Source organism: Ranitomeya variabilis, chromosome 3, assembly GCF_051348905.1.
Source record: "Ranitomeya variabilis isolate aRanVar5 chromosome 3, aRanVar5.hap1, whole genome shotgun sequence".
NCBI lineage: Eukaryota > Metazoa > Chordata > Amphibia > Anura > Dendrobatidae > Ranitomeya > Ranitomeya variabilis.
In genome coordinates, this window is record NC_135234.1 from 101,011,293 (window position 1) to 101,036,269 (window position 24,977).

Sequence of the window (24,977 nt, forward strand, 5' to 3'; positions counted from 1 at the left end):
AATTCATTAAAGAAAAGGAGAGGGAATATCATCACTATCCCATTTTGAAAACTTTTTGCAAAAAATAATTTCTTTGACATAACAGTTAATAGTGTCACATCATTTTTGTTCTGTTTTGATCAAGTTTATTGATTTTTGCTATATATTTTCTTTCAGAATGCATGAATTGTACAAGACTGGCAGCAATAGCAGAGAGGATAAGCAATCTTGAAGCTAAGGTAAATAGTCAATAGCCATTATTATATTTAAGCCTTTCATTGTCTTTGAAACTTTACATTTGTCCTGATACATCTAGATTAAAAGGTCCATAAACTCTTCGATAAGCATTGTTTCACTAACTGCATTTCTGGTCAAACGAGTATTTTGCTGCTATATGTCACAACTGAATGTGCTCTTTATTGACTTGGGGAAGCCAAGACAGTGGATAAAAGACCCATGACACGTGCCAGTGGTGTCTTGGAATAATAATGCAATAAGTTTTCCTGTAAATTTGGGCAGCATGGTGGCTCAGTAGTTAGCACTTTGGAGTGCTTTGGTCATGGGTTCAAATCCAACCAAGGATAACATCTGCAAGGACTTTGTATGTTCTCCCCGTGTTTGTGTGGGTTTCGCCCTGATTCTCTGGTTCCTTTCCACATCTCAAAGACATACTGAAAGAGAATGCAGATTTGAATAGTTGAAGAGTTGAATAGTTGCAGAAAATACTGTATGTACTTAACATTTAAAGTGACCCCCATTGCCCACAGTATGTGACTTATACATTTGTAATGTTTAGCAATTATACCTAACTAGATGGCAGCCCGATTCTAAAGAATCGGGAGTCTAGAATCCATATATACTTTATTTATTCAAATGTAAGAATAATACAATTAATAAATAATAGTAAGAAAGAACAAAAAATGGCTGCACTCACCAGCTCTTGACAATTCTTGACAGTACGGCACATTTCTGATTGGTCGCTCGCGGCAGGCGGCAACCAATCAGAAAAGTGCCGCGCACCACGAAGGCATATATCTTTGTCCACCCTGAGCGGGTGTAGGACGCTGGTGACGTCACTTATCTCCGGACATTATCTCTGGACAAAGCCACGGAAGTTGGCACAAATTGCCGGAAGTAGTATTCTAGGCAATTATATATTAGATTTTAATGTTATCAGTGTTTACCTTTGAACGTTTATATTGTATTGTCCTGTCACCAGCCATGTGTACGATTATCGGCCGAAAGCCTCTCTGGAACCAATAATCACCCCATGTAAAGGTATCTTTATCAGTTAAAGATTCAGAATACTATGACTTTTATCATATCCTGAACAGTCAAGTTTTTTATGAACCGTTAAGGTTTTCTGGTTGAAGTAAAAAAAACTCTGAGTGTTTACAGTTTGAAACCATAAAATGTTGAAAAATTATGTCATTCTTGAGTATATCACTCAATGGTGCTCATAAACGTGTCAAATTTGATCTATAATATACTTTAATATACGTTACTTTAATCTTTAATATACTTAAGAACAGGGCCCCAGACATCACACAGGGGGTCTGAAACACCGCACAGTGGTCCAAAATATCGCTGTGCTCTGCCTGGGGCCCCATATGCTGCCTGGGGCCCCTGTGCTCTGCCTGGGGCCCCATATGCTGCCTGGGGCCCCTGTGCTCTGCCTGGGGCCCCATGTTCTGCCTGGGGCCCCTGTGCTCTGCCTGGGGCCCCTGTGCTCTGCCTGGGGCCACTGTGCTCTGCCTGGGGCCCCATATGCTGCCTGGGGCCCCTGTGCTCTGCCTGGGGCCCCATATGCTGCCTGGGGCCCCTGTGCTCTGCCTGGGGCCCCATAGGCTGCCTGGGGCCCCTGTGCTCTACCTGGGACCACTGTGCTCTACCTGGGGCCCCATATGCTGCCTGGGGCCCCTGTGCTCTGCCTGGGGCCCCTGTGCTCTGTCTGCCTGGGGCCCCATGTTCTGCCTGGGGCCACTGTGCTCTGCCTGGGGCCCCATAGGCTGCCTGGGGCCCCTGTGCTCTGCCTGGGACCACTGTGCTCTGCCTGGGGCCCCATATGCTGCCTGGGGCCCCTGTGCTCTGCCTGGGGCCACTGTGCTCTGCCTGGGGCCCCATATGCTGCCTGGGGCCCCTGTGCTCTGCCTGGGGCCCCATATGCTGCCTGGGGCCCCTGTGCTCTGCCTGGGGCCCCTGTGCTTTGCCTGGGGCCCCATGTTCTGCCTGGGGCCCCTGTGCTCTGCCTGGGGCCACTGTGCTCTGCCTGGGGCCCCATGTTCTGCCTGGGGCCACTGTGCTCTGCCTGGGGCCCCATAAGCTGCCTGGGGCCCCTGTGCTCTGCCTGGGACCACTGTGCTCTGCCTGGGGCCCCATATGCTGCCTGGGGCCCCTGTGCTCTGCCTGGGGCCACTGTGCTCTGCCTGGGGCCCCATATGCTGCCTGGGGCCACTGTGCTCTGCCTGGGGCCCCATATGCTGCCTGGGGCCCCTGTGCTCTGCCTGGGGCCCCATATGCTGCCTGGGGCCCCTGTGCTCTGCCTGGGGCCCCTGTGCTCTGCCTGGGGCCCCATGTTCTGCCTGGGGCCCCTGTGCTCTGCCTGGGCCCCATGTTCTGCCTGGGGCCCCTGTGCTCTGCCTGGGGCCACTGTGCTCTGCCTGGGGCCCCATATGCTGCCTGGGGCCCCTGTGCTCTGCCTGGGGCCCCATATGCTGCCTGGGGCCCCTGTGCTCTGCCTGGGGCCCCTGTGCTCTGCCTGGGGCCCCATATGCTGCCTGGGGCCCCTGTGCTCTGCCTGGGGCCCCTGTGCTCTGCCTGGGGCCCCATGTTCTGCCTGGGGCCCCTGTGCTCTGCCTGGGGCCACTGTGCTCTGCCTGGGGCCCCATATGCTGCCTGGGGCCCCTGTGCTCTGCCTGGGGCCCCATATGCTGCCTGGGGCCCCTGTGCTCTGCCTGGCGCCCCATAGGCTGCCTGGGGCCCCTGTGCTCTGCCTGGGACCACTATGCTCTGCCTGAGGCCCCATATGCTGCCTGGGGCCCCTGTGCTCTGCCTGGGTGTAGGACACTGGTGACGTCACTTATCTCCGGACATTAGCTCCGGACATTAGCTCCGGACATTAGCTCCGGACATTATCTCCGGACATTAGCTCCGGACAAAGCCACGGAAGTTGGCACAAATTGCAGGAAGTAGTATTCTAGGCAATTATATATTAGATGGCCTCCGCTCTGTTGCAGAGTCTTCCATATCTGTGGTCAGTGCTATGTTCTTTTCATGTCCAAAATGGCATTTGCAGATTTCGGGAGAGCCATGTGGTAAGCCTGAATCATGCCCTCTAGCCTTTCCATTGGAACCAACATCAAAATGTTGGAATGGTTTTATTCAGACCTATCACCGCTTCCCTCCCATGCCTCTGCAATGCCCATTTTGGTCATGAAGAGAATGGGGCACTGATCACAGATAAAGGAGTGTATGGTCACATTTGCTATGGATGGTTGCCAGCTTATAGTTTTATAGTACTATAGGTTATAAAAAGAGCTGAAAGCAGAAAGTGTGTTAGTGTGTGGGGTCAAGATTACATTAAACCTTGATGTCCCCTGTGAAGAGTATAAAGAACTAAGCCAGAGGCACAGAATGGTTCCATAAGAAAGGGCATGATGCAAGTGAAAGCTGAGAAGAGCCTGTTGAGAGAGATGAAGTTACACAGAGTCATGATTCAAGTGGAATGATTGCAGTAGTTGCTTGGTCAGCCCTTGTGAGGCATGCCTGATGAGATGGAGAGCATAATGTTGTAGGACAAATGCTTTAAGAGCAATGGGTGGCTGAATGTGATATTTTTTGTACTGTGTTAGTTAGGGGCAAAGAGGACATTAACTTTGAGGCGGTTAATACACATTTGTTTTCTTGAAACCCTATGCCTATATAGAGTGGAAATGGAACTTTGTGCAGCAGGGACCATTGCACAAGCTTAAGTACTTGTCTAGAATTATGGGTAGAGCTATACTGTGTCCATAAAAAACAGTGTTTTGTACTTCGAAAAGGTGCGTGTGTGCAGTGGGGTATATGACATGAGAATGAGTGACTGACCTCCAAGACCCCACAGCTTCATTGTAGGATGGTGTACTAAGTTAATATAACCAGTGGAACTTGGGTGCCCAGTAATGCACCACACTAGCAGTATTTGGTCAGTATTTTACATCAGTATTTGTAAGCCAAAACCAGGAGTGGAACAATTAGAGGAAAAGTATAATAGAAACATATGCTCCACTTCTGCATTTATCACCCACTCCTGGTTTTGGCTTTCAAATACTGATGTAAAATACTGACCAAATACTGCTAGTGTGACGGTAGCCTAAGGCTTCTTTCACACTAGCGTCTGGCTCGGTCCGTCGCAGTGCGTCGGGCCGAGGTCCCCGACGCTAGCGTTGTCTCCGCCGCACAACGGGTGCAGCGGATGCATTTTTCCAGCGCATCCACTGCCCCATTGTGAGGTGCGGGGAAGTGCGGGGAGGTGGGGGCGGAGTTCCGGCCGCGCATGCGCGGTCGGAAAAAGCGGACCGTCGGGAGCAAAAAACGTTACATGTAGCGTTTTTTGCTCCCGACGGTCCACCACTGCACGACGCATCCGTCGCACGACGGGTGTGACGTGTGGCAATCCGTCACAATGCGTCGCTTAATGTTAATCAATGGTGAAAAAACGCATCCTGCAAACACTTTTGCAGGATGCGTTTTTTCGGCAAAACGACGCATTGTGACAGAATGCAGTTAACGCTAGTGTGAAAGCATACCTCCCAACCGTCCCGGATCCCGCGGGACTGTCCTGATTTTGACAGCCAGCCCCGGGATCCCGCCTAGGGCAGGGACAATGCAGGGGGCGGCACCTGAGTAGCTTAGGTTTGTGGCTGTTTTTTTTTTCTTATACATGCTGGGTCTCCTCCCGACCGATCCCGCCCCCCCCCCCAGCCCCCTGTGTGTGCGGCGCTGCCACGCTGAGGAAGAGAGCCAGCAGCGATCAAGATGAGAGGTCAGCGACTCACTTCCTCCTGTGTGTGCACGGAGCTCTGGCGTCTCCTGCTCTTAGCTGCTATCCCGGCAGAGAAGGAGAGATGGGGGAGGTGCCGGGACAGTGCAGAGCTGTGAGCAGCCGGAGAAACTGAAGAGCTGCAGTGCACATGGACAGATCAGCCGCCCCTGCACCACAGAGGAGATTGTGTGTGTGTGTGTGTGTGAGATGTGTGATGCTGCATTTGTGTGTGTGTCATGTGTGTATGAGGTATCTGGTGTGTGTGATGGCTGGGTGTGTGTGATGGCTGGGTGTGTGTGTGTGATGGGTGTGTGTGTGTGATGGGTGTGTGTGTGTGATGGGTGTGTGTGTGTGATGGGTGTGTGTGTGTGATGGCTGGGTGTGTGTGTGTGATGGCTGGGTGTGTGTGTGTGATGGCTGAGTGTGTGTGTGTGATGGCTGGGTGTGTGTGTGTGTGTGATGGCTGGGTGTGTGTGTGTGTGATGGCTGGGTGTGTGTGATGGCTGGGTGTGTGTGATGGCTCCGTGTGTGTGTGTGTGATGGCTGCATGTGTGTGATGGCTGCGTGTGTGTGTGTGTGTGATGGCTGCGTGTGTGTGTGTGTGATGGCTGCGTGTGTGTGTGATGGCTGCATGTGTGTGATGGCTGCGTGTGTGTGTGTGTGATGGCTGCGTGTGTGTGTGTGATGGCTGCGTGTGTGTGTGTGTGTGTGATGGCTGCGTGTGTGTGTGTGTGATGGCTGCGTGTGTGTGTGTGTGTGTGATGGCTGCGTGTGTGTGTGTGTGATGGCTGCATGTGTGTGTGATGGCTGCGTGTGTGTGTGTGATGGCTGCGTGTGTGTGTGTGATGGCTGCGTGTGTGTGATGACTGCGTGTGTGTGATGACTGCGTGTGTGTGTGATGACTGCGTGTGTGTGTGATGGCTGTGTGTGTGTGTGATGGCTGCGTGTGTGTGTGTGATGACTGCGTGTGTGTGTGATGGCTGTGTGTGTGTGTGATGGCTGCATGTGTGATGCATTTGTGTCAAAGCTGCATGTGTTTGTGAGCTGCGTTTGTGATGCTGCGTGTGTATGTGTGATACTGTGTGTGTGATGCTGCATGTGTGTGAGCTGCGTGCCTGTATGTCATTATACAGTATGGAGAACTGTGGCCATAATACAGTATGGAGCATCATGTGGGGTCATTATACAGTATGGAGCATCATGTGCAGTCATTATACAGTATGGAGCATCATGTGCGGTCATTATACAATATGGAGCATCATGTGCAGCCAGTATACAGTATGGAGCATCATGTGTGGTCATTATACAATATGGAGCATCATGTGCAGTCATTATACAGTATGGAGCATCATGTGCGGTCATTATACAATATGGAGCATCATGTGCGGTCATTATACAGTATGGAGCATCATGTGCGGTCATTATACAGTATGGAGCATCATGTGCGGTCATTATACAGTATGGAGCATCATGTGCGGTCATTATACAATATGGAGCATCATGTGTGGCCATTATACAGTATGGAGCATCATGTGTGTTCATTATACAGTATGGAGCATCATGTGCAACCAGTATACAGTATGGAGCATCATGTGCGGTCATTATACAATATGGAGCATCATGTGCGGTCATTATACAGTATGGAGCATCATGTGCAGCCAGTATACAGTATGGAGCATCATGTGCGGTCATTATACAATATGGAGCATCATGTGCGGTCATTATACAGTATGGAGCATCATGTGCGTTCATTATACAGTATGGAGCATCATGTGCGGCCATTATACAGTATGCATGTGGTCATTATACAGTATGGAGCATCATGTGCGGTCATTATACAGTATGGAGCATCATGTGCGGCCATTATACAGTATGGAGCATCATGTGCGGTCATTATACAGTATGGAGCATCATGTGCGGTCATTATACAGTATGGAGCATCATGTGCGGCCATTATACAGTATGCATGCGGTCATTATACAGTATGGAGCGTCATGTGTGTTCATTATACAGTATGGAGCCTCATGTGTGGCCATTATACAGTATGGGGCATCATGTGTGGTCATTATACAGTATGGAGCACTGTGTGGCCATATTTTTTTGTTTATAACTATTGTATATGAAACAGTGTGATCAGCAGTGCTAAATGGGTGTGCTTGGGACGTGGATATGGGTGTGACTAATTATGAATGGGTGTGGTCAGAGGCGTGGCCTAAAATTTGCCGCGGTGCGCTTCGCGCACCGCAAACTTTGTCCCTCTTTCCCATCTTCAAAAGTTGGGAGGTATGTGAAAGTAGCCTAAGAGTGAGACCTCAGAATAGTCACTGTCTGAGTCATAGGGCTGGTGGGTCTAAGAGAGAGACTATATGTCTGTAGGAACCAGTGTGTGTGTGCTGGAGCTAAAATAATGCTTTCAGTGTGAACAATTCTCCACAAAAATGTGATTAGTGTTGAATAAGTTTGCTGCGAATTGCAATACGAGAAGCTTCTACTGTAATTGCTAGGAAAAAACACGTATAACACTCATAGGCCCTGATTCATCACTTTCATTTTTTTTACTCATGGTTTTGGTTAATTGCTGTTTTGGCATCATATTTATAAAAATGATGAACGCGACTCAAGAATTTGATGCAAAGTCAAAAATGGAGTTTCTTCTTGACTTGGACAGTGTTGTAACTTTTAGTACAAAAAGGCAGAAAAAACTAGACAAATTTTAATACACCAGAGGTAAACCAGAGTGAAGCTGCCCAAAATTTTACAACTTTTTAAAAAGTCACAGTTGATGAATCAAGCTAAAACATCTGGAATTGCTGGACTTTGCCCACAAATCAGAAGCAAAAATATAAAAACAAGCCTTTAAAAAGGCGCAAATAGAATAATAAATTGGTTGCAGAAAAAAATGGAAACCAGAGAAAGAAACAAGCTTTGATGAATTATGGCTTTAGTTTTTGTAAGAAAGAAGGAAAGAAAGAATGAATGACTGAAAGAAAAATAAAGAATTAATGAATGAAAGAGAAAGTAAAAGAAAGAAAGAATGAAAGAGAAAGAAAGAATGATTGATTAAAAGAAAAATAAAGAATGAATAAATGAAAGAGAGAAAGAAAGAAAGAAAGAAAAATGAAAAGAAGAAAGAATGAATGATTGATTGAAAGAAAAATAAAGAATTAATGAATAAAAGAAAGAAAAAGGAAGAAAGAAAGAAAAAATGAAAGAAAAAAGGAAGAAAGAAAAAATGAAAGAGAAAGAATGAATAATTAAAGGAAAAATAAAGATTTAATGAATGAAAGAGAAAGAAAGAAATAGAAAAACTGAAAGAAAAAGAATGAATGATTAAAAGGAAAATAAATAATTAATGAATGAAAGAAAGAAAGAGAAATAAATATATTCTAATTAAAGTAAAATTTTATGTTCACTATAAAAATAAATGTTGATTCGTATTATTATTTATAATAGTGTAATAGCAAATATTAAGTCTACACAATAGTGTGTACTGGAACCTTTTGCAATTCCCCCAAGTAGTACGTACCATTACATATTCTACATTTAACACCTGACCTACTAACCCACGTGTTAGGAAATATGTATTTTTCTTCTGCATGTTTAATTTAGCTTGACACATTCTTCTCAAACAGTCACTTATAGCAAGTTTTGGATTTTCCTTTATTAACATTGGCCGCTCTAATCAGTCAAACCTACTTTCTACTTGAATCACAAATTACTACACTTGGCAAGTGCAAAGGAAACACTTAAACTGACTTAAGTCTGTTTTCATTTGTATATGAATGCCCGCACAGTGAAGCTGATAAAATAAATGTTATTTGAGTTTGCTATGATCTTAACATAGAAATGTCAATGTTAATAAGTTATTTGTGTGTATTTTTAAGGATTTGTTTTGTTAAGACAACCTCTTTCCATGTCGTGGGTCCTTAGGGAAGCTGATAGTGACCCTTAGGGGGATTGATGATATTGCCATAATACTCATTTTTACCATTTACACCAGTAAATAAATTTACCCTAAATGTGAATCTGTTCATGGTGGCACCCTGTAAAAGCTAAGTAATGCCCAAAAGGTATGATGTCATGCAGAGTAATAGGTCCAGCACTACCAAACTTTTTAGCATAATACAAAATCTATAAAGGGGCCCTGATAATGTTCTCCATGTTTGTGCATGGTTTTCCTAGGGATGCTCTGGTTTCCTCCCACACTCCAAAGACATACTGGTTGGGAACTTAGATTGTGAGCCCCAATGGGAACAGTGATGATTTCTGTAAAACACTATTGAATATGATAGCACTAGTAAAATAAATAAATATTAGTCACATGGCCGTTAACGGAATGGGACCTTTTGTTACCACTTAGATTCTAGGACATGAGTGCTGCTGCATCCCCTAGACACTTACAGTGACGTCTCTGACTTTCAGAACTTTTAGCATTGAAAGCCATGTAGAATATGTAGAAAACAATGAAAACATATAAATATAATGTAGCTATTATGTATATAACTATACCTCGTCTTTGTGGCTGCAGACAGATTTGTATGTGTAGGAGGATTTTTTTATGTTATGACTACTGAGGAGCGAACCCGAACTGCAAAGTACAGGATTCGTACCGGACTCTTAGCAACTGAACACAGACTTTTTCATGGAAATGCATCAAAATGTTTGGGTTCGCCAGCCAAATAAAGCTTGTTGAAATGCTGCTGGGCAGCCAAACAAGCTTTTAGGTTGTGGGCACTTCCGGAGCCATCACAGCCATGCTATCCTACCTGCATAAAGGCCAGGTCCCAAGTTTCTCTGCCATTCTGTTCCACATGCGCTGTCAGTTTGGTTCTCTGTGCGATATCAGCTTTATTTTGTGTAAATGAGAAGACTGTTCCTGTGTGCAATAGCAGCGTTGTGTAGACTGTCCTAAAAACCTGTTCCTCTGTGCCATAGTCTCCTTGTGTGGACTGTCCTAAAAGCTTGTCCTTGTGCCATATCAGCTTTGTGTAGACTGCTCTAACAGCCTGTTCCTGTGTACCATACCAGCGTTGTGTATAATGGAGATGAAAAATAAACCAGCTCACCCATAATGCTTTAGTTGAACTTCGGGAGCATGGACCCACTGTGTCTAAACGTATAAAGTCCAAAAGAAGAAAAATGTTCAGCTCCACCGAATCCGTGAAGATAAAATTTCTTTATTCACAAACTTGTAACATAGAGGGTACAAACTTCAGCGCAAACCATGTGGGTGTGAATCTCATCGCGTTTGTGGAGACTAAGCTCCCTTAATCATGACATTCCAAATAACCCATGTATCCCACTTAAATACCCCTAGGCTGGTGAACACACCTGTAGAATAAGTAATTAATACTACTGGTGTGGGGTGTGGGCATAAAATAGACAAGTGAAGAGATTAGCTGATATAGTAATCTCTTAAGACAACATGAACATATAAAAAAATCAACAGCAACAAAGATAAGTATAAAAATATATCAGATAATAATTATACAATTTTACTTACTATACAATTTAAATTTGTGTATAATGCCCTAACAGCCTGTTGCTCTGTGCTATAAGGACTCCTTCAGATGGAAGTTTTCATCCCTCCATGTGCTAAACCCTTGAGAGAAAGAGCAAATTCCACCCCAACCACCCACGAGCTATGTGCCTGAATGTCAGCATTTTTAAATTACTGGCATTTGAAATGCTGCCATTATGGCTGATGGAGACCACCAGATTAAAAAAACTGATGTTGGTGGCTGTCCCACCCATAGTACGTTGTTACCAGCCGCCACTACTTTGCCAGGCATGCCACCTCTGCCCTGGAATAAATGTAGGAGAGATCATCGCAATAGGGTCTTATCCGATGGACACAAATTTCATTTAATTCAAATTGCACTAACGTGATAGATCTATTGGTAAGGCATATAGATCTCAATGAGGATTCCAGCTGCAGCAGATCCATGGGTCCGCAAGAGACCGTATCAATATGACAAGGGAAAGGATTTTGTGGATTTAGTCCGCACTGCCAATAATGATAAAAAGTCAAGGTGTTCAAATAAACAAAAGTGGTTTAATTCAACGTGTTTCAAGGTTCAAATGACCTCTTCCTCAGGACATAACCAGAAGTGTATGGAACACCCGCCAGGGCCGTGGGGTACTCGGTTTCTGGTCCGGTACTTAAAGGGATGTGTCACGGTGGCGGTGACCCGGTCCGTGGCCCTGGGCGCCCAAGTATAAGAGATGGTCTTTAAAGGGGTTTGTGAAATAATAAAAGTTTGTGATGCCACCTGTGGTACACGGTCAGGGGTGACCGACGCTGCTTAAAGGGGTCCTCTGGGGTGATGTTATAGCAGCAGGGATGGTATGGCTTCCCACAGGTGAATGTGGTTGGCAAGGATGGTGTTGTGCTGGAAAATAAACGGAGGTCACAGGGTTGCAGTCTCTTTACCTGGTTTACTGATGGTAGACAGCCACAATCCAGAGTACCAGCCACAAGTGTTGGTGAGGTCCGGTTGGCCGGGAAGCAATTACAGTTCCCTTTCCCAGGTGAAATTCGTAAGCCTTCCATCTCACGCTTTAAAGCAAGTTCCTTGCTGCCTGTGGCTTCTGTCAAGGTCTTCTCTCTCCTGTCCTGGGACAGTACCTGCATGGTAGGCGACACGAGCCTTTTTATAGAGTCTCTATCACGATTTGGGTTCTGTGTGTTGCTGTAACTTCAGGTTGGGATGCGGACAGTCAACTTATAATTTACTGCCCTTTGGTTCTGCTGCGGGACATAAAGTACTACACAGTCTTGGGCTCCTGGTGCCTGGTTCCTGCGCTTCAGCTTGGAAGGAGCGCAACTGCAGCTCCCTTCCTGCTCCCTTGTTCTTCTGTGCTTCTCCCCTCAGGCACTTGCTATCACTGCAACATTCCTGCTTTTCCTCTCTGGCCTGGAGCTGCAGCACCACATGTGGCTGCATGGCCCAGATCTCCTCACACTCCTCTCTCCTTCACTGTCTCTCCACTCAACTCCTTCTCCTCTGGTCTCCCTGGACCAACTGCCTAACTTCTCCTCCAAGCCAGAATATATATATATCTGTGGAAAGCTACCCTGAAACCTGGTTCAGAGCTCCCCCTTCTGGCCTGGAATCAGAATCTTTTGCACGTAGGTGTACTACCTGTTAAAGGGATCTTCCTTGCTTCCAGGAATGACATTATCCTCCCCGAAAGGAAGACAACATCACTGTAACAACCGGTTACCTGGGGTGTTACATGTACTTACCTCTGCCCTGCACAGACACGTTTCTGATCAGATAAGAAGTGCACTGCACAATGCCATCATTGAATAGGTCCAAGTTACAACAGATATGTGGACCAGTAAGCACGGGCAGGGACATTACATCTCCCTAACAGCCCACTGGCTCAATGTAGTGGCAGTTGAGACAGAGGTGAAGGTGTTCCAGCAAATGTCGTACCAGCAACAAGAAATATGGAATATTTCTCAGTTCATATTGCCTCGTTCTCCTACTCCACTTTCTACACCACCTCCTCATCTGGTCACAGTGAGCCCTGTACCATCAATTTCAGCACAGACGGGTAAAAGCCATCAGGCTGTTCTGCAATTCATTTGTTTAGGGGGACATACACTACGGTTCCAAAGTTTAGGGTCACACAGACAATTTTGTGTTTTCCATGAAAACTCATATTTTTATTAATCAAATGAGTTGCCAAATAAATTGAAAATCTAGTCCAGACATTGACAAGGTTCGAAAAAAAGATTTTTATTTTTAATAATAATTTTCTCCTTCAAACTTTGCTTTCGTCAATGAATGCTCCCTTTGCAGCATTTACAGCATTGCAGACCTTTGGCATTCTACCAGTTAATTTCCTGAGGTAATCTGAAGAAATTTCACCCCATGCTTCCAGAAGACCCTCCCACAAGTTGGTTTGGCTTGATGGACACTTTTTGCGTACCATACGGTCAAGCTGCTCCCACAACAGCTCAATGGGGTTGAGATCTGGTGACTGCGCTGGCCACTCTATTACAGATAGAATACCAGCTGCCTGCTTCTTCCCTAAATAGTTCTTACATAAATCAAGTGCTGTCCACAGGGTATGGCATGACGTTGCAAAATGGAGTGATAGCCTTCCTTATTCAAAACCCTTTTAACTTGTACAAATCTCCCACTTTACCAGCACCAAAGCAACCCCAGACTATCACATTACCTCCACCATGCTTGACAGATGGCATAAGGCATGCTTCCAGCATCTTTTCAGTTGTTCTGCATCTCACAAATGTTCCTCTATGTGATCCAAACACCTCAAACTTGGATTCGTCTGTCCATAACACTTTTTTCCAATCTTCCTCTGCCCAATGTCTGTGTTATTTTGCCCATATTAATCTTTTCCTTTTATTAGCCAGCCTCAGATATGGCTTTTTCTTTGTCAATCTGCCCTGAAGGACAGCATCCCAGAGTCGCCTCTTCACTGTAGATGTTGACACTGGTGTTTTGCTCGTACTATTTAATGAAGCTGCCAGTTGAGGACCTGTGAGGCGTCGATTTCTCAAACTACAGACTCTAATGTGTTTGTCTTGTTGCTCAGTTGTGCAGCGGGGCCTCCCACTTCTCTTTCTACACTAGTTAGAGCCTGTTTGTGCTCTCCTCTGAAGGGAATAGTACACACCATTGTAGGAAATCTTCAATTTCTTGGCAGTTTCTCAGATGGAATAGCCTTCATTTCTAAGAACAAGAATAGACTGTCTAGTTTCACATCAAAGTTATTTTTTCTGGCCATTTTGAGAGTTTAATGGAACCAACAAATGTAATGCTCCAGATTCTCAACTAGCTCAAAGGAAGGTAAGGTTTATAGGTTCTCTAATCAGCCAAACTGTTTTCAGCTGTGCTAACATACTTGCACAAGGGTTTTCAAGGGTATTCTAACCATCCATTAGCCTTCTTACACAGTTAGCAAACACAAAGTACCATAAGAACACATTACTGATGGTTGTTGGAAATGGGCCTCTATAAATCTATGAAGATATTGCATTACAAAACAGACATTTGCAGCTAGAATAGTCATTTACCACATTAACAATGTATACTGTACAGTGTATTTCTGAATCATTTAATGTTAGCTTCATTGGAAAAAACTGTATGTTTCTTTCAAAAATAAGGAAATTTGACCCTAAACTTTTTTAACGGTAGTGTACCCAACAGCGCACAGGACCTGTGGACAGGGATCAAATAGCCAACAGGTGAGTGGTTGGTGCCCGAGAAACCTCAAGCCTGGCTTGATGGTTCGCGATAAAGGGCGAAATCTGGTAGCAGTTCTGGCCATAACCAATTTAACTGACATCCCTTGCCTGGTGCTTGAGCTGCACTTGGTGGTACAGAGCTTCTCGAAGAACTACCCACATATGTTGATTTGCTGCTGAAAGTGTGTGCAGTGTCTGTGCGCTCTCAGCATTCTCATTATGCTGCTGCTCACCTGTCTGTGCTGCAGCGTCATTTCTGCCTTCCACCTCACTGTCTCACATGTGACATACCAACCTAATGTAACTCCATCTTGCTTATGCTGGAGAAGACTGTGAGCAACAGCAGGAAATAGTGGAGCTTCAGCTGCAGCATGCTCACCGGAACACCACTTCACCACAAATGAGTGGGTGTTATGATCCCTAGTGGCTGAGGATCACAAATAGACCAGCAAGTGATTAAACTAAGGACGAGCTCTAGGGAGATGGTAACTGGACTGATCGCAAATCTGAACCTAACCAACACAACTAGAGGTAGCCGGTGAACGTGCCTAAAAAATTCCTAGACGTCTCGAGCCAGCCTGAGGAACTAGCTACCCCTAAAGAGAAAGAAGGACCTCGCTTGCCTCCAGAGAAATAATCCCCAAAGATATAGAACAAATATTAACGGTGAAGTAAGAAGAAGGCACATACATAGGGATGAAATCAGATTCAGCAAAAGAGGCCCACTAGTACTAGAAAGCAGAAAATAGAGCAGGGGTCTATGCGATCAATAAAAAACCCTTACAAAATATTCATCCTGAGATTTCAAGAACCCACACACCAACTAACGGTGTGTGGGGAGAAACTCAGCCCACTAGAGCAACCAGCAAGCGAGGGAATTACATTTTAGCAAGCTGGGACAGAAAACATGATAAACACTGCTGATCAAAAAATGAGCAAACAAAACTTAGCTTGTCCTGGATGGACTGGGAGCAAGGTAGTCAGAAGGAATCTGAGTAGCACTGATTACATCGACAGCCGGCAACAAGTGGAAGTAAAACAGAGCTATATAGGAACCTCCCAGAGGATAACGAACCAGCTGATAGCCAGAGACCAGCAGGATAACAGACAAAGCCACCAGGGGGAGCCCAAAGCAAAAGTCACACCATACCACCAGTGACCACAAGAGGGAGCCTGAACACAGAGTTCACAACAAGTGGGCCTCCATGTGGACCATGTACGCCATGTTGCGCTGCTTTGAATATTCCATCAATATGGCTAGCGCTGATGACACCATCATAATTAATACAGTTAATGCCATATCTCACCCTACATGAATTGCAGATAAGAGCAATATCATTGTAGAATATAGATGTGATTTGAACTGGCCCTGAAGAGATATACAGATAAGATTGAACTTGGCAGTAACAAAGTCTGGAAGAACGCAAGTAACACTGGCAACTTTGATGAATTTATGAGTACAGATTACTCTGAAAACATGAATCGGTCAATGAGTCCATGGACTAAAGCAACAGCAAGGCTTATGCAGCGCCCCCACTGTCACAGGGTCGAGGGGTACCCGGTACCGGGCCTCTGAGTCTCTGTTCTGGGGTTGTCACGGTGGCTGGACCTGGTCCGTGACCCTGCTGAGGGGCGCCCAATAAAAGGTGTGGGTATGGTGATGATGTTATGGTGCGGTGAAGTGCCGGTCGCAGTAAATAACAAGGGCACCAGGTTGCAGTCTCTTTACCTCTTTACTGAAGGCTTCAGGGTCCTCAATCCGGAATACGGCTAACCGTGCTGCGCAAGCCTGGCCGGTCCGATGGCACCTCCAGAGTTCCCTTTGCAGTTGGAAATCTGTGCCTACCGTCTAGCGCTTGTGTGTTGTGGTCCTCCCCTGCTGTGCTTACGGGATAGTACCCCACAACTATTGTGTCTGTTTCTCGTGTTCCCTCACAACTCGATTCTGATGTTCTTCCACGTCCCCCAGATCTTATGGTTAGGACGCACCCGTATGATGGGGAGGCTCGGAGCTCTTCCGGGACTCTAGCGTCGCCCCACTCCTGTTGTTACCCCCCTGTGTCTTCTTAGGTCAATTGGGTGAGACAGCCCGCCTCTGACTGACTGTCCTGCCGTAGGTTTGAAGTTTGGCTTGGAGCTCTATACTTCCTCGGCGTTTCGGCCACCGGTTATGCGCCTCAATAGGATGTTGCCTCGTCTTACAGCACGACTCCTACTGGTATTCTCCTTGTTGCGTTGATCTCGTTTCTCACTCAGCACAATAAACCTCGCTTCTTGTCCTTTCTTAGGGTACCGCCGCTATATCGTGCAGGCGCGGTCCCGTAACGTTCTTTCTGGTTGCTAGGCCTCTGTCAGGATCCCACCCCTGACAGGGACCCCTCTGAATCTTCCCCTACAACACCCTCTGCCACAAGGTGTTGTATGGTTCCAACCCAGTCAGCTTTCTGATCTAACTTCCTATCTAACCCCCAGTTTTACCAGACTGTGAGGAGTGGCCTAATGTATAGTACCCTTAGCTCCCCCTGGAGGCCAGACTGTGAAGTGTATTGGTGTCTGTGATACCTGGTCAGATGAACTCCTTCAGTGCCATCAGACGTACCATAGCCCCCCTTAGCGGCGGAGCATCAGTACTGCAACGACCAGGACTCTGGGGCGCTGCACTTAGAATTTATAAGTCAATATAAGTCCCTGATTAGATTCCTGTTATACGCTCTAGCTACTGCAACATCTTACCTTAGGCAAAGTGCAGATAAGATCGATATTATTACAGCAGAATAGAAACTATTCGATGTAGCCCTTAAAAAAGTGTAATGTAGCAGCTTAAGAGGACTGTTATTTCATGAACCCTGCTGGGGAATATAGTGAAGCGTTTTGCATTTACTCAACCTGATATGGATAATACGAAGGTCTTCTGTACTTAGTGTAAACTGTCCTGTCTCAGCTTTGAAATCCTGTATGCAGTGTGAGAACTCCCTATGTGACGACCACCTGACAGCCCACAACAAGGCCCTGGATCATATACTAATAGAATCCATTGGCTCTTTTATTTTCCAAAAATGTTCTATCAACTGGAAGGTGGATCCATAGAAAAGCATTTTTTCCAATTACTAAAGAGTGGGTCTCCTACACTCATAAAGTGTATGCACTAAGTGCAAAGGATGCCAAAAATTAGATGGAGGTACTCCAATACCCTTTTGAAGAGACATAGTGTAGGCATCATAAATCATTTTTTTGCCAATATTAAGGAGTGGGTATCCTGGATTGGTAATGCCCTAACTAAGTGCATGGGCTGAAAAACATTTACCCCTGGGGAGCACATATATATATATATATATATATATATATATATATATATATATATATAAAAGAATGTTCAAGGTAGGCCTCTAAAAATTGTCAATGCAGGCATCATAAACACCCTTAAAAAATTTCTATTGAGGGTAGTGTGATCACCCTGTTGAAATGGTGGTGAAGGAGGAGGATGACACAAAAACGATGAGATTCTGAAGTGTATACCCACGTTTGAGTGGGAATGGGTGCATACAAATAGACCAGAAAAAAAACCTAAAAATAATGGATTTGAGTTCATGTTCCACTGCTGTCATCCGGTGGTGTGGAGAAGTCTGGCCCAATCCAGCCCTTGTTCATTTTGATAAGAGTCAGCCTGTCAGCATTTTCAGTTGACAGGCAGATGCGCCTGTCGGTTATAATACCCCCGTCGGCACTAAAAACTCTCTCTGACAAAACGCTCGTGGCAGGGCAGGCCAGGGCCTCCAAGGTGTAGAGAGATAGTTCATGTCACATGTCTAGCTTTGATACACAATAGTTGTAAGGCACAGAGGTATCATGGAGGATACTGGTATCGTCGGCAAGGTACTCCTTCAGCATCTTCCAAAACTTTTCCCTCCTTGTCAGAGTACTCCGAGCATCAGGACCTGGACGATAGGAGGGTCTGAGAAAACTTTTCCAGACCTTTGAGAGTGTTCCCCTGCTTCTGCAGCATCTGGTGTGTGTCTCCCTAGTCTCCACTCCTTGGTTGTCCAAGAAACTGTGATCTCTATCACGAGCATTTTCAGAAGGGAATTTTTTAAATAATTCTTCAACCAGTACCTTCCTGTACAGAAACATATTGTTAGACCTCTCCATCATGGGAAGCAGATCTAGAAGAGTGACCAACCTGGAATTAGTGTTGGCCAAAATGCGTACAACGTGAGGGTCATGGGACAGGCAGCGGAACATACCGTAATCTCAGCCATGTGTGCCAGACTACCAGCAGCCAAGACTTCCCTGTCCCTAACAAGCAGGCGACTGTCCATATTGTCCTCCTTATCCTCTTCCTTGTCCTCCTTCTCCTTCTCATCTTCAGGCCATCCATGCTGAACAGACGGGATGAAGGTGGTGTGAGTACTACTGTCTGTAGTGCAGGCAACCTGCTCCCATTCCTCCTCATCATTATCACCCAATCCTCGTTGAGAAGATGAGATGATGCTGGACTGTGTAGCATAGTTTCTTGCTCCATTTCAACTTGTTCCACCTGCAAAGCCTCCTCTTTAATTGTCAGCAGCGAGCGTAGACAGAGAAGCATGTTGGTTATGCTGATTATGGAGTCATCGCAGTTCACCACCTTGGTCAAGTCCTCAAAGTTTTGGAGAACCGCACAGATGTCAGAGACCCATGCCCACTTATCAACTCTTATGTACAGAGGCTGACCGGAATACTGACATGCATGGTGTAGCTGGTATTCAACTACTGCCTTTCGCAGCTCACAAAGCCTTGCCAACATATGTAACTTTGAGTTGCAAAGTGTGGTGACATCGCACACCAGTCGGTGAGCTGGAAGTTTCAAACTCTGCTGCAACGCTGCCAGGGCGGTGGCAGCTGTAGCCGACTCGCAGAAATGAACACTCACCTGGTATCCTTTCACATGTAGCTAAGGCAGATCTGGGTAGGTTTGAGAAACCGCTAAACCACTAAGTTGAGCAAGTGGGCCAGGCATGGGTCTTGTGCGAGATTGACAAGCTTCAGAGCTGCCACCAAGTCACAACCATTGTCACACATGACCATGCCTAGTTGTAGGTTCAGGGGCGAGAGCCACATATCAGTCTGGTCTGATAGACCTTTCAACAACTCTGCAGCAGTGTGCGGTTTGTCACCTAAGCAGATTAGCTTCATCAGAGCTTGTTGCCGCTTGGCCGAGGTAGTGCTGCAGTGCTTCCAGCATGCGACTGATGTTGACGTTTGTGAGATGTAGGGTGAAGAGGAATTGCTGTAAAAGGAGGGGGCAATACTGATTCAAACAAGGCCCTCAATCCTCAGTGTTGGTAGCATGTCTTCTGTCCAAGGGTCTGACTGGGTCCCAGCTTCCACAATGTTCACCCAGTCGTGTCCAGGTGTTTGTGGTTAAATGGACCTTCACAATCACAGCATTATTCAAGGCTGTTATGGGACATGGGCTTGTGTAAGGTGGCAGCTGGGGACCGACTACCAGGGAAAGGCCACCACCATGAGGTTGTGAAAAGGTTCCATCTCCTCAAGCCTAAATGGCAACATTTCCAGGGCAAGCAGCCTGTAAATGTGGCCATCTAGTATTGTATCCTGTAGGTGGCTGCATATTTACTGTTACGTTCCAAGGACTGGCGTAGGGACAACTGAATGCTGCACTGGGACAAGGACGTGGATGTGGTTGCTGATGGTGCAAATTGGGAGGAATCTTCGTCTCTGTCATGGACATGGAATTGGCGTGCACGTAGAGCAGGGGAAGAGGCAGTGGTGTCACCCACAGACACTTTTCTGGACCCTGGCGTTCTGCCCAATAGTTGCGTTCTTTGCTGTCATGTGCATGAGCATGCTGGTGGTAAGGCTTGCAATTGTGCTGCCCCTGCTGATGCTGGCATGGAGGAAGTTGCAAATTGCCTTTTTGGGTTAACTGGACTGTCTTTAAAAAGCACCAGACTCGGGAACACCTAAACTTTGGCTTGGCAACTTCACCTTTGTTGGTGCTCTGGGGAACAGTTGCTCACCTTGTGTCTCAGGCCACCACATTGCTTCTTCCTGCTTGTGATGGTGCTACTGATTCCTCCTCCTATGCACTGCTGTCCTTCCTCTGCATGTCACTTTCCCAGGTTGAGTCAGTGACTTCATCATTCACAACCTCGCCTTCCACTTATGCATCCTGGTCTTCCTCCTGATTTGCTGACGTAACAACACCACATGTTGGCAACTGTGTCTCATCATCATCCAGTTCTTGCGACAGTAATTGCAATTTCCCACTATAGTCTTCTTGTGAGCATGGCTGCTCAAATATTTGGACATCAGTACATGTGATCTCCTAAAGTCCCACTTGAAACGGGCAGGACAAGAGGCCAGAATCTATTAATGGAAATGTGAACAGCGCTGTGGAGTGTCCAAGTGTGGGATCACTTGTCTCCAGGGACTCCGCATGGAGTGAGGAAGGAGGAGCAGGGTGAAGATTTTGTGATCCGGAATCACGGCTACTGGGACTGGACCATGTGGTAGATAGGGTGGAGCTCGCAAAAAGACTGGAAGCATTATCTTCTATCCATCCAGCAACCTTTTCACACTGATCTGGCTTCAAAAGTGGTGTTCCCCTACAAAGTGTTACAGGAAGCAAGATCGACATGATGTGTGTGTTTATTGTGCTCCTGCATCAGGCACAGTTCCACTTTGCCTACAGCCTCGGCCTCTGCATTCACCTTCAGCATCAAATTCACTTCCCTGTCTCTTACAACATGCTTTGCCAATTTTTAATTATGTATGATATATCCTTGTTGAGAAAACGTTGCAGACATTATTACAATGCCAGAAAAATTTGACCACTACAGATGGACATATTAGACTGCAGTATCATTATAGCAATGCTATTTGTAACCAAAGTTTTTCTTTTGTGTTTTGAGGCTTAACTCTAGCACGAAATGTCACTGCTGAAAAAAATTTCAGTATTACAATGCCATCAAAACCACAAAAAGAGGACTTGAAAGTCCTCCAAAATCTGTAAAAAACACCAAAAAAAGGTAGAGATGCTTACCTGCCCAGGCCTCAAAACAAATGCACTACCAGGGCGCAGTGGACCCAATTAAAGAAACACCGGTGCATTAATACCGATGAGACAGCCAGCCTACAATCAGCGATTAGCTGTTTTGTATACCAGTGCATAAAAAGATGCAGTCTGTATGCAGCAATGTTCACACAGGAGATGCAGAGCATCTGGCTCACAGCCTATTAATGACGTCCGTACTCTTAGATCAGGCAGGCTGCCCAGTGATAACTAAAATGCATCCTGTGTGAACAGATGCCACAGTTTACAGAGCCATCTGGGCCCAACTTCACCCTGAAGCAGCCCTGTAGCTACCATCTTTAATTGGGTCCACTGCGCCCTGTTAGTGCATTTGTTTTGAGGCCTGGGCAGGTAAGCTTCTCTGCCTTTTTATTGGTGTTTTTTGCAGTATTACAATGCCAGAAAAATTTGCCCACTTCAGATAGACATATAAGAGGCCCTACTGTAGCACGATAAATGGCGTATAAAATTTCACTGTTCAAAAAAATTGTAGTATTACAATGCCAGAAAAATGTGCCCACGTCAGAAGGATGTATAAGATTACGGTATCAATATAGCAATGCGCTTTTTTTTAATAAACTTTTTTTGGGGGCGGAGTTTGAGGCCCAACTCTAGCACGATAAATGCTGTCTAAAATGTCACTGCTTATTGCAGTATTATCATGCCAGGCAAATTTGCACACTATAGCAATACACAATATAGCAATGCTATTGAGATCCAACCAAGTCTGGCTAAAGGCTTTTGATGCCCAAATGCTGCAGTAAAAATGATGTATAATATTTCCCTGCTCAGAACAATTTGTAGGATTAAAAGAAAAAAGAATATTATTAGTCCTGAGAAGGGGTTTTGAGATGAGTTGCAGGCTGCAGCATAAAGGACGTGCAATTCACCCTATCCTGTCCTACATGATCCCTTCAGCATAATTTGTCCCTAAGTGCTGCTAACAGCTGTACTAATATGTGTTATAATTAGCCCTAAGAAGGATTGTTGTTGTACTTAAAAAAAAATATAAATGTGGTGGAATCCATGGCTAATACGCATCTACAATTCTGTCCCTCTCTCAGCAGCACCTCTCCCTACTCTGCCTGTTTCTGGAGTGCAGTGTGACGAGCATAGCATCATGGGTCTTAAATAGACCTGATGATGCTATGGAGCCAGCCAATCACAGTGAAGCCACAACCAAGATGGCTATAGCATTACAGTGACTGGCAGGCAATCCCCACATGTGCATTGGCTGTCCAAAAAACACCAAACATGCGGGGAGGGGACTCAAGCTCCCGCTCAAACATTAAAAAAATACTTGCAACAAGCATCCCAAGCACACTGATGCTCGAGCGAGTAATGAGTAGTGACAAACACGCTCGCTCATCACAAATTTGTCTGTTTAACCCCTTAAGCCCCGAGGGTGGTTTGCACGTTAATGACCAGGCCAATTTTACAATTCTGACCACTGTCCCTTTATGAGGTTATAACTCTGGAACGCTTCAATGGATCTTGGCGATTCTGACACTGTTTTCTCGTGACATATTCTACTTCATGATAGTGGCAAAATTTATTTGATATTACCTGCGTTTATTTGTGAAAAAAATGGAAATTTGGCAAAAATTTTGAAAATTTTGCAATTTTCCAAATTTGAATTTTTATTCCCTTAAATCACAGAGATATGTCACCCAAAATACTTAATAAGTAACATTTGCCACAAGTCTACTTTACATCAGAACAATTTTGGAAACAACATTTTTTTTTTGTTAGGGAGTTATAAGGGTTAAAAGTTGACCAGCAATTTCTAATTTTTACAACAAAATTTACAAAACCATTTTTGTTAGGGACCACCTCACATTTGAAGCAACATTTAGAAGTCTATATAGCAAAAAATACCCAAAAGTGACACCATTCTAAAAACTGCACCCCTCAAGCTGATCAAAACCACATTCAAGAAGTTTATTAACCCTTCAGGTGCTTCATGAGAGCTAAAGCAATGTTGAAGGAAAAAATGAAAATTTAACTTTTTAGTCATGAAAACGATCTTTTAGCAACAATTTTTTTATTTTCCCAAAGGTAACAGGAGAAATTGGACTGCAAAAGTTGTTGTCCAATTTTCCTGAGTATGCTGATACCCGATATGTGGGGGGGACCACTGTTTGGGCGCATGGCAGGCCTCGGAAGGGAAGGAGCACCGTTTGATTTTTTCAAGCTAAAATTGGCTGGAATTGCGATCGGACACCATGTTGCGTTTGATGAGCCCTTGATGTGCCTAAACAGTGGAAACCCCCCACAAGTGACCCCATTTTAGAAACTAGACCCCCTAAGGAACTTATCTAGATGTGTGATGAGCACTTTGAACCCACAGGGGCTTCACAGAAGTTTATAACGCCCGGGCGTGAAAATAAAAAATCATATTTTTTCCACAAACATGATTGTTTAGTCCAATTTTTTATTTTCACAAGGGTAACAGAAGAAATTGGACCACAAAAGTTGTAGTCCAATTTGTCCTGAGTACGCTGATACCCCATATGTGGGGGGAACTACTGTTTGGGCGCATGGCAGGGCTCAGAAGGGAAGGAGCGCCATTTGACTTTTTCAAGCTAAACCTAGCTGGAATTGAGATCGGACGCCATGTCGCGTTTGGTGAGCCCCTGATGTGCCTAAACAGTGGAAACCCCCCACAAGTGACCCAACTTTGGAAACTAGACCCCCTAAGGAACTTATCTAGATGTGCGGTGAGCACTTTTATCCCCCAAGTGCTTCACAGAAGTTTATAATGCCCGGGTGGAAAAATAAAAAATCCTATTTTTTGCACACAAAAATGATCTTTTAGTCCCCAATTTTTTAATTTCCCAAGGGTAACAGGAGAAATTGGACTGCAAAAGTTGTCCAATTTGTCCTAAGTACGCTGGTACCCCATATGTGGGAGAAAACTACTGTTTGGGCAGATGTCAGGGCACGGAAGGGAAGTAGTGACTTTTTGGAATGCAGGCTTTGATGGAATGTTCTGCGGCCATCATGTTCCATTTGACGAGCCCCTGATGTGCCTAAACAGTGGAAACTCCCCACAAGTGACCCCATTTTGGAAACTAGACCCCTTAAGGAACTTGTCTAGATGTGTGGTGAGAACTTTGAACCCCCAAGTGTTTCACTAAAGTTTATAACGCCCGGGTGTGAAAATAAAAAATTCTATTTTTTGCCCACAAAAATGATCTTTTAGTCCCCAATTTTTTAATTTCCCAAGGGTAAAAGGAGAAATTGGACCACAAAAGTTGTTGTCCAATTTGTCCTGAGTATGCTGGTTCCCCATATGTGGGAAAAAACTACTGTTTGGGCACACGTCAGGGCTCAGAAGGGAAGTAGTGATGTTTTGGAATGCAGGCTTTGATGGAATGTTCTGCGGCTGTCATGTTCCGTTTGACGAGCTCCTGATGTGACTAAACAGTGGAAAACCCCACAAGTGACCCCATTTTGGAAACTAGACCCCCTAAGGAACTTGTCTAGATGTGTGATGAGAACTTTGAACCCCCAAGTGTTTCACTAAAGTTTATAACGCCCGGGTGTGAAAATAAAAAATCCTATTTTTTGCCCACAAAAATGATCTTTTAGTCCCCAATTTTTTAATTTCCCCAGGGTAAAAGGAGAAATTGGACCGCAAAAGTTGTTGTCCAATTTGTCCTGAGTACGCTGGT

General features: G+C 45.3%; 1 protein-coding gene across 1 annotated transcript in view; it reads left to right on the top strand.

The window, feature by feature from the left end:
• COL26A1 (collagen type XXVI alpha 1 chain) overlaps positions 1-24,977 on the top strand; it is a 602,598-nt gene that overhangs the window by 493,561 nt on the left and 84,060 nt on the right. The window contains exon 4 of the mRNA XM_077294430.1: positions 157-218. Within this exon, the coding sequence (XP_077150545.1) occupies positions 157-218 (62 nt within the window). The remainder of the gene's footprint in view (positions 1-156; positions 219-24,977) is intronic.